Raw genomic sequence first — 10,525 nt, forward strand, 5'->3', positions numbered from 1 at the left:
CAGGGCAGCACACAGGGCCCAGCACACAGGGCCCAGCACACAGGGCAGCACACAGGGCAGCACACAGGGCCCAGCACACAGGGCCCAGCACACAGGGCCCAGCACACAGGGCCCAGCACACAGGGCCCAGCACACAGGGCAGCACACAGGGCCCAGCACACAGGGCCCAGCACACAGGGCAGCACACAGGGCCCAGCACACAGGGCCCAGCACACAGGGCAGCACACAGGGCAGCACACAGGGCGTGCGTGGGGGAGAGCCTGTTGGAGTTGCCGGTGAGCGAACGTGAGCAGCCTCGCTGGGTGGGATCAGGGAGTTGTCCTGTGGCTGGGCATGCCTGTAGGGACACAGAATTGTTTATATTGTAAACCAAGATGTAGCCTCTGTAGGTGGTGGATCGGGATGTGGAACGATGCCCCTGGATGTTGTACCCAGAAGAAGATTATAATGCAGTGTGTATAGAACGGTCTCATTTTTGTTAAAATAAAAGCGACTACATATTTCTAAAAATGTTTATTTTTAACTAGAGGCCTGATGCACGAAATCTGTGCAAGGGGCTTGGCCCTCGCAGCCCCGGTTTCATCCGGAAGGTCGTCTGGTCTAATTAGCATATTATGCTTTTTTTATTATAGATAGTTATATTGAAGCCATTTTGTCTTTTCTTTATCTTGGTTCTCTTCTGAGTCAGAAGTGACCACCCTGTCTTCAGACTGCCATGCAGCCATAGCAACCATGTGGCTACCAGTCACCTCGCAGTGTGAGGCTCTGGGTGGGGGTTCAAGGGAGACAAGTAACAGTGTATTCTGTGCAGGCCACGCCTGTGTTCACAGGTCCAGCTGGGGGAGAAATGACCACAGAAAAGGAACTTCTTTTTAGCCGTGGTCAGTGTAAAATCTCTTAACATTTGTTTTTATTTTTTGAGAAAATACCGTACATCATTACTATATTTGTGGTATTCGACATTCAAAAGATATGAAATGGCGTGAGAGCGAAGGGGCCTTCCCATTTCTGTCCCCGGTTTCTCAGGCCCGTCTCTGGGGGTGTCTCCTCTCAGAGCTGCTCGCTGCCACAGAGGTCCCCTGTGTGTCTGCATCTGTGTCCCCGAGCCCCGGCCCTCATGTACACGAAAGGCTGCATACTGTACACACCGCTGTGGGGCAGAAGAATGAGACTTTATATGGAAAATGTTATAAGCAATTATATTGTGAGAAGATGTATTTATTGGTAAATTTGTATGTGTATGTGTTTTTTTTTAAGATTTCCTTTTGTGGCTGTTTCCATCGGCTTTGTTGTCAATAAAGAGGTACGCTGTTTAATTATAGCTGGTAACATGCCTGCTGTCATTTCTGAGAAAGAGTAACTGTCTCCATAGTACGTACAGGTTTGTCTCTGTATTCAATTTATACAGCTGCATTGTTGTGAATTAAGCTACAGGAGTATTAACATTATCATGGTACTTTTCCCAGGGAAGAACATTCAATGTTTTTTGAGCAGCAGGAGTTTTAAGGGAGAAATACACACACTGATTTAGTCACCACGGCATATGTGAGCGAGTCAGTGGTTACAGGGAGAGTGGGGTTCGAGCTAGCACGCTTCCGTGGGTGTCGGTGAAAGGCCAGGGCCCGGGTGGAAGAGCAGCGTGTCTGGAACCCGAACCCGTGGTGTGCAAGCCCGGCAGAGCGGGGGGTAGCTCGGGCATTGCCATGCTGCGTGGCTGCTGGTTGATAAACAGTGAGTGCTGTTGTCTCTTCTGTGACCCTGTCTTCACGGGGCTTGTGATGTATTGATCAGCATGGACAAGGGAGTTAAGAGTTGCTGGAAATGAAAACACAAGTTAGTGAGCATGGAATTAGCCACGGGGCTGTGAGCCGGGGGAACGTGCGAAGGAGCCGAGCGAGCGAGCGAGCGAGCGTTCTCTCTCGTGTGCTCACCCTGCACGGTGTGCGGTCCCGCCCTCGACTCCCAGTCAGCGCCATTAGCTGTGGGGCAGATGGGGTCCTGTGGTGGATGCTGAAAACCTACCGCGGGAGTGTGAGTGGGTCCAGGCATCTGCCAGGAGGGGTTTGAGGAGATTCCTAACGGAAGGGTCTTACGATTTGACCGGGTGGCTTGGGCCTTGGGACATGAAGAAAAGGAACGCATTTCCATCAGAAGGAACAGCTTGGAAAAGAGCCTGGTGGGTGGGGAGCCGGGAGGGCTGTGTGAAGCCCTGGGCGAGGCCGGGCAGTCCAGGGAGAAGCTGCTCGTGGAGGTCTGTGAGGCTGTGGCCTGCCTGCACCACAGCATTGAGGCCTGTTTTTGCGGGGGTGGGGGGGGGAGGGCGCGGTCAGGGGAGGTTCTAAGCGCAGTTACAGGTGTTTGCAGCCGTGTCGGGATTCTGAACTAAGATGGTGCAGTGAGAATAGCTGAGGAAATGCCAAAACCAGGAAGTGTCCTCAAGACGGAATTTGAAGGAGGAGCTCTGGCCAGTGTCTCGGTGGTTAGAGCATCGGCCCCAGCACCGCAGGGTCTGGGGTCCATTGCTGGCCCAGGGCCCGCACCAGTCGGGGCATGTATGGAAGACAACCAGTCAGTGTGTCTCTGTCACATCGACGCTTCTCTCTCTTCCTCCCTCCCTCCCCTCTTCTCCCCCTCCCTCCCCCTCTCCCCCTCCTTCGCTCCCTCCCTCCCACTCTATAAAGAAAAAAAACCTCAGGATTAAAACATGTTTGGAAGGAGAGTGGGGAAGGATGGAGGTGTGAGCAGGTGGTGAGTGTGCGGCCTCGTTGGTTGCGGTTCCTAGGAGAGAGGTTCTTCCTGCGATGGTGGAGTTGACGGAGCCACGGTGCCAGTGGTAGTTGATTTGTGGGCTGCCGGACAGTGGAGAGCTAAAAGGGACGTGAAGAATGGAAAACGCTGATGTACACAACTTTCAAAGGTTCAGCAGAGAAGGAGGTCCTAAAAGAAGTGACACGCCCACTGGCTAGTGAGTGAGCGGGGGACTGAGTCCTGGGCAGACGCGGAGCCTCCGGATTCCCTGGCTCCGTCTCGGAGAAGGCAGGGCCGTGGAGTCCATGACTGTCTCTTTGCGGGAGTTTCAGAAGAATGGGTGGTCAGGGCAGAGGCCAAACTGGAGTGTGTTACAGGGGAAGGGGAGAGGCGGAGTATAGACTACTCTTTGGCGGGGAAGGGAAAAGAATGAACATTTTAAAGGTTTTGTAAGGGAGGGAGAGCTTGGTGAAGAGGAACCAGAATCGATATTCCAGAGGAGGGAGCAGCAGGAGAGGGTAGCAGCCACACTCAGGAGGAAGGATTGGCCCTGGAAAATAGGCAGCTCTGTCCTCTGGGCGAGAGGGAGGGGGGCCACAGTGGGCGCTGCGAGGGTTCTAAATGGCTGGGACCTCTTCCCTCCGAGAATCTAGAAGTCAGCCTTCTCCGTGTCCCGCTGTGTAGCCATTTGAGACATTATTTGTCAGTGTACCGGATTCTCCTGTTACTGAGGGTGAGCACCACAAACACCCAGGGTTGTAAGGAAGCTGCTTTCCGCCTGCAGATGGAGTTTGGAGTTGTGTACAGCTGCGTGGAGGACAAGATGTACACGGGCAGGAGGGGCCGGGGCGCCTTCTGTAACGGCCAGAAGCTGCAGGTCTCCCGGCAGGAAGGTAGGCTGCCCGTGGCTGGGGCGATAGCATCTGCTCCTGTCCTATGGTTTGGAGTGTTACCTGACTCATAAATTGTATTTATTTTCCCTGCTTTTTGCTCCCAGTGGAGTTTGAATGTGGTAGTGGAAGTGGGGAAGCTGGTGGAATTGAGCAAACCACACTTCGGGGCATCGCTGCGGGGCTGGGGACGGAGGTTATGGCGCTTTATTGCAGCCACTGCCTCGCGGATTCTTTGTAGACTCGCTCTGAGCTGATGGCGGTGGGACCACTCATTAGGCAGTAAATCAGGGAAACGTAAATTTAGGAATCACTAAAACTGACGCATGCACATTCGGTAAGAGCTGGATGATTGACAGGTAAGCCTTCTCTCTGCATGACAGCTGAGAGGGTTTGAGGACCTTTCCCCATAAGCCACGCCCAGCGTTTTTCAGTTTGCACATCAGATTTTTAAGTGCACCAAGAACTTACAGATCCTTGCAAAACCATCTAAATTCAGAATCCTCCCACACTGTCGTAATTTTTCTCCTCAAACACTTAATTTGAGGGCAGACATTTATTTCGTTATCTTTTTATTGAACTCTAAGACCCGATTGTCAAGACGCTAATGTGTGAAAAATGTACATCTCAGAATTGAAGGAGTGGTCGCTTTCCTGCCAGCAACTCGTCCCCTCTTTATAATTATTCTGCCCTACACAGTGTTTAATTAAACTGTGTGGTTAAATATTTAAGGTATTTGCTCATTTCCCACTAAAGCTATTATGTAAGCAGGTAAGTTGGTTGTATTCTGCATTTTGGGGGAATGGTCTAAAAAGCTAGACTCTCATAGAATGACCTCTGAGGTATAACAAATGTATCCATATTTTAAGATTTAAAGGCTTAGAAGTAAACAGATTTGACACAACTAGGAAGAGAGCTAAGAATGTCCTGTTTTGCTCTGAATCACAAGTGTTGATTTTTTTTACCAGAATTCTTATTGAATGAGTGATTTTTGAAGTCATTTCCCTTTAGATGTCACCAAGGCACTCCTGGTGACAGAGCTGGGCTCCTCCCGAACGCCGGAGACCGTGCGGACCGTCCTCGCCAACATGGAGAAGCTGCTCTGCCTCCCCATCCACGGGTAGGTAGGCTGTGCCCGCGGCCACGGGCCACACGGCGAATTCCTCGTAGCCGTGACCTGTTCATACTGGACATGGGATCAGGACCATAATTCTAATTTTCTAATGTAACTTGAAAAACTTTTATTTGAAAATAATTTAAAACTTAACAAAATTTGCAGAAATAAGGTAAAAAGACAGCAGTATACCCTTTGCCCAGTTCACCTATCAATATTTTACCCCGTTTGTTTTATCCTTTTATTATTCCCCTGAACGGTCTTAAGGTAAGTTACTTGCAGCATAGCTCTTTATCCCTAATACTGCAGCTTGCTACTTCCTAGGAGCAGGGGTATTCTCTCCCATAGCCACAGTGCGTTGCTGACTTCATAAACTTACTTGTTCTCTAATCTGCCGTCCATGCTCGCTGTGGTCAGGGGATCTAATGACATCCAGCCTTTGCAGTGTTCCGTCCTCCGCGGGGATCCAGGCGCCGGGCGGGGTGGCCGTGGGCTGTCCTGCCTCTTTAGCCACCTCTGCTTTGCATGTTGTTTTTGGACATTTGATGCCAGCCTAATTTTCTTGGCATTTAAACTATTTCTTGATTTATATGGAGCCTCTGAGATTTTGTTTTCCGTTTCACTTTTGAGGTCTGGTTGTTTTACAAGGACCTGTTCTGGAATTTCACATCTGGGAGAGTTTTCTCCTTCAGCGTAGATTTGTGTCTTTTTTCCCCAAGCTTTCATATATATATATGCGCATATATATGTATATATGTGTGTGTGTGTGTGTGTGTGTGTGTGTGTGTGTGTGTATATAATTGATTTCAGAGAGGAAGGGAAAGGAAGAGAGAGAGAAACATCAATGATGAGAGAATCATTGATTGGCTGCCTCCTGCACGCCCTCTACTGGGGATTGAGCCTGCAACCCGGGCATGTGCCCTTGGCCGGAATTGAACCTGGGACCCTTCAGTCCGCAGGATAATGCTCTATCCACTGAGCCAAACCAGCTAGGGCTCCAAGCTTTCTTGAGTTATAGTTTTAAATATTAACTCAGGTCTGCTTTTATTTTCTTCTTCAGACACCAGTAGGCGAGGTCTCTGTCTTCCATTTCAGCCACTTTCTTTCTGACCCTTTTACTCAAGTTTTTCCTGCTTTTCCTTGGGGCTTTGATTTGGCTTTCACTCACAGCCGCTTCATTAGGGCTCCCTGAATTACAGTCTGAGCTCAGTCATCATTTCCCTGAGCTCAGTCATCTCGTTTTATTTCTTCCTGGGCTTTGTTCCCCGCTTTTTCTGCGTGTAGGTTTTGTATTTCTGATTTAACATCTATGTTTACAACTACTTCTTTGAGATGTTTCATTGAGATTGGATGGATGTCAGTTTCAGTTTTCTTCCATTTCATTGTTGTTGTTTTCGGGAAAGACTTTATCAGCCAAAAAAGTCCCAACACACTTATTAGCAGCTGAGCAGGGAGCAGAGTCAAATCTTTGTGATACCAAAAGTAGTCAGTCCTTCCTACCAGGTTTCGACAAATGTGGTTATACACACACCCGTGCACGGTAGTGGAATTTAATATTTGCCATTCCCCCTGAAAATGTCATGGCTGTAATGTTTATCTTATTAAATTACTTTGTGAGAGTGGTCATTTCTGTGGTGCACCACAGTAATTAGGTTTTTATGTATTTTTATTTAATTTAAAATTAGGTATGTATCCTGTAGACGGGTTCAGATGGTCTCAGTCGACACTGAAAATGAACTGACGCGAAGGAAGACCTCATTTGAAAGAATTCCTTTTCCAATCTCCTTTCTAAATGCTGTCTGCTAGGATCCGAGGAGTCGGGACAGCAGCTGTCAACATGTGCCTTGTGGCCAGCGGAGCTGCGGATGCGTATTACGAAATGGGCATTCACTGCTGGGACATGGCAGGAGCGGGCATCATTGTCACTGAGGCCGGCGGGGTGCTGATGGACGTGACAGGTAGCGGATGCGGCGGGAAAGCGTCTTCCTGCCCCATCTGTTGGGCTTAAAATGTTATGATTGGCGTAGTGCCTGTCACCATACGAGTTCTGTAGGAGTGGTTTCGGTACAAGACGTAACTCTCTTCCTTGTTTGGTTGATTTCAGGGGGACCGTTCGATTTGATGTCGCGGAGAATCATTGCTGCGGGCAGTAAAACCTTAGCGGAGAGAATAGCCAGAGAAATCCAGGTAGTGCCCTTTCAAAGAGACGACGAAGACTGAGCCTCACCGCCTCACCCGCGGCCACGCCGGCTGCTCGCCCAGATTTGCTGACACTGATGGTATCACAAAATTTAGGACTTCATTTCAGCCCTGTAATCTGATTGGCTTGCATTGTCTTGATGTCCAGGTTTAAAAATTGCTACTTGTTCCATATTGTCCTAGGACTAGGTAGGCACGGATAGTGGAAATGTTTCATTGTTGTAAAATTCCGTGTAAGAATGTACCTTTTGGCAGCTGATGAGGTGGTATCTCGTCCACCAAAGTAGTGAGCGTTCAGTTTCCGAGTCGGTATGAGCCTCTGAAATTTTGACTCGCTACTGATGTACCTAAGCATTCTTAATTACAAAGTCAACCTTTTGGAAAAGAATTTAGATGGAAAGTAATTTTAGGTTGAAAAGCCGTGTTTTACTGATTTGTAAGGAGTGTGGTGAGTCCTGCCCGGGCCGGGCTTCTCTCTTTGCAGAGAGCCTTGCTTTATGCATGGCTGCTCAGCTGGCCCCTGGCAGGCACCTGGCAGGCGGTCGGCTGTCCAAAGGAAAGCATTGAAACCACGAGGCTCTTGGAGGGAGCAGCTCCTGGCTATAGCAGATACAGAAGTGAAGAGCTCACCATTCTGTGCGATCACTTCAGGTTTTGAAGTGAGACTTATCTAGCCACCCTTTATATTTCACATTACCATTCCTAAAACATTTCATTCTGCACGTTCCCATTGCCACCCCGCCGGGGGTGGGCGTTTCCGCAGTGAGTGTATCGCCGGGCCCTGCCTTGCATGTGCTGCGGCTCCCTGTGCTCAGAGGGACCCGGGTGAGCGCCGGAGACTGCATGGGGCAGATAGACGGGATTGATGATATTGAGCTTGGTCCTTCTTAAACTCCTCGTTTCACTTCGTTTCGACCAGTTTCTATTCAGCCTTTCAATATTCCTTAAGGTCTTTGGCTTATCACGCTCAAAAAGAAAATTGCTTCAGTTCATAGATGCTTTTAAAGATTTATTTATTGTTTATTGGCTTGTGAACAGACTATTAAGTTTAGTTATAGGCTTATGCGAGCCTGGTGTTGGAGGGAACGGAAGTTTTCAGGGCAGGGCTATTTCATTGTGCGCGTCTCACATTAAACTGTGGTACTAAGACTTGAGTGTTATCATTGTGCGTTTGTGCTGTTGGCCACGTGCAGTAAAACATCTCATACTGTATTCTTGCAATTAAATATATTTTAATTAAGACAATCATGAATAACATTTTAAATAAAATGTATAATTGAAATTTTTATTAAGGTTTATAGTTTAAACTACCTTTTTGTTATTTCTTTTAACTCATAATACTTTTTAAAAATAAGAAATAGCCTTAATATTTAGCATTTGTCGAGCACTATAGCAGGCACTGTGTAGCACTTGACACCGTGATCCTAATTAATCCCCACAATAGTCAGGAGAGCAGTTGTCCTCCTTTTTACGAGGCGCGTGGATGTTATTTAATGAGCCCGCTCCCTGCTCACGGTACAAGCGGTGAAACTCAGGTAGAGAGCGGGACAGCGGGAACCCACAGTCTTCCCCCGGCCCAGCGGTGTCCTCACCTGGCTGCCAGGAGGACCACCTGGGGCTTTTGAACAGCATTGCTTGGTCCCACCTGAGGGAATCGGACTTATTTGGTCGGCGCTGTGGCCCGGCCGGCTGTCCTTTGGTAAGGGGCCCGGGGACTCTGGGTGGCCAGGAGTGAGCTGCTTTCTCAGGAATGGCCTCCTCAGCGACTCACCCTCGCCACCTCCACAGCCTCGGAGGGCTTCATGGTGCGACTGGGTGTCTTCACACTGAAATGTGGTTGAGAGTCATCCCTTTGCTGATGGGGTGAATGCCGGATTTGAAACTATTGTAGCGGCCTTTTTATTTCCACAGATGACCACTAGATGGCAAACTACACATAGGGAATCATACTTTAGCATTTTCATCATGGAAAACATTTTATTTTTCCTTCAAATAACCTCATTGGTTTAATAATACAGTATCAAAACCAGGGTAGTTTCTTCATAAAGTGAAATACCCTGCATTGTGGGTCAACTTATTTCCTTTCGGCAAAGCCATAGGTACTGCCTGTCCTGTGGCCTCGACTCAGCATTGTCCAGCTTTAGCTTTCAGGGGCTCATTAACCACAGACATAAGCGAAGTGTGGGCCCTGTTATACTTGAGAACGCCTTTCCACCAGTAGAGCCCAGTGTCACTGTCAAATAACCGGCCCACTCCCAAAGCCGCTCCCACGTCCTGCTCCCCTTTCCCAGGGGGCTGGCTGTAAGGCGAGGGGCGCTGGTGAGACGTGAGGGGAATAATAAAAGTGTGTGAATGAGGTCATGCAAGCACTTGTGTTGATCAGTGAACGATTTTTAAAGTTTTCTATCAAAAAGCAACTACTTGCCACGGCCCTTCATCAGACTCAGGCATGGCACCAGCTGAGGGCTGGCCTGGGAAGCCGTGATGACGTCTGAGGGCCCTGCCCTGCCCACGGTAGGGCCCTTCTTGCTCGGCCCCAAACCTTTCCACCTCCACCCCTGCTTGCTCCCGTTCCTTGCTAGCTGTCCCCCCGAAGGCATTAATTTGTGGGCGCTTTGGAGAGCGATTCCCAGGATTACTGGGAGTGAGGGGTCCGTAGATTGTCTGGGCAGGTTTCAAGGAGGGAAGATGCCCTCGCTGACTGTCTGTCTGCCCACAGCCAACATGGCTGAGAAGGGCTGCACCCGTGCGTCTGCCCGGCAGCCAGACTTCCCTCTCGGGTCACTGGTCACTCCCAGGTGGAAGCTCCGGGAGACCCAGGTGTGAGCTGTCAGGTGACACAGCCTGGCATCGGCTCTGACACAGGTGTGAGCTGAGCGCCCTCCACACCTGCTGGGCTCTCACTAGGGAGCTAACGGCCAGCGCTTTGCTGCAGGGCCTGGCCGGTCCCGGGGTGCAGACAGCAGACACCGTGTGCTTAGAGCTAACGGCCAGTGTGCGGGGCCTGGCCGGTCCCGGGGTGCAGACAGCAGACGCCGTGTGCTTAGAGCTAACGGCCAGTGTGCGGGGCCTGGCCGGTCCCGGGGTGCAGACAGCAGACGCCGTGTGCTTAGAGCTAACGGCCAGTGTGCGGGGCCTGGCCGGTCCCGGGGTGCAGACAGCAGACGCCGTGTGCTTAGAGCTAACGGCCAGCGCTTTGTGGGCCTGCAGTTAACATAGAGCTCAATTGCATTTGAAAAAGTTGAGCCCCACTCATTTTAGAGAACTGAGACCAGATGACATGAGGATTTGCCACAGCAACGTGCTCAGCGTCCGAGTTAGAATCCGAGGCTGCAGCTTCTTCCTAACCACAGCCGCCCCGTGGGCTGTGTGGCTGTGGCAGCGGGACCCGGGGAGGACAGGTCCAAGCTCAGGGAGGCTAGGGAGAGCGGAGCTCATCTTGGACTTGCTGAGCAGGAGTGGGGGGGGGGGGGCGGTATAGGGGGGAGGATCCAGGCAGAGGCGCCGAAGAGCACCTAGGTTTCAGGAAGGGAGGACTGGTCAGCCAGGAGGGTCCCCCCAGAGGTGGCAGCAG

General features: G+C 50.3%; 1 protein-coding gene across 2 annotated transcripts in view; it reads left to right on the forward strand.

Moving 5' to 3' along the window:
* Nucleotides 1-8,237, forward strand: part of IMPA1 (inositol monophosphatase 1) — a 28,751-nt gene extending 20,514 nt beyond the window's left edge. The window contains exons 5-9 of one of the 2 annotated variants that reach the window (XM_079796060.1): nucleotides 1,258-1,303; nucleotides 3,533-3,641; nucleotides 4,650-4,758; nucleotides 6,559-6,710; nucleotides 6,857-8,237. In XM_079796060.1, coding sequence (XP_079652186.1) covers nucleotides 1,258-1,303; nucleotides 3,533-3,641; nucleotides 4,650-4,758; nucleotides 6,559-6,710; nucleotides 6,857-6,972 — 532 coding nt within the window. In that variant the 3' untranslated portion in view covers nucleotides 6,973-8,237. Of the gene's footprint in view, nucleotides 1-1,257; nucleotides 1,304-3,532; nucleotides 3,642-4,649; nucleotides 4,759-6,437; nucleotides 6,711-6,856 lie in introns of those variants that run through there. The other variant, XM_079796061.1, reaches the window with a different exon arrangement.
* Nucleotides 8,238-10,525: the final 2,288 nt, after the last annotated feature.

Source organism: Cnephaeus nilssonii, assembly GCF_951640355.1.
Source record: "Cnephaeus nilssonii genome assembly, chromosome: 18".
NCBI classification, from domain to species: Eukaryota; Metazoa; Chordata; class Mammalia; order Chiroptera; family Vespertilionidae; genus Cnephaeus; species Cnephaeus nilssonii.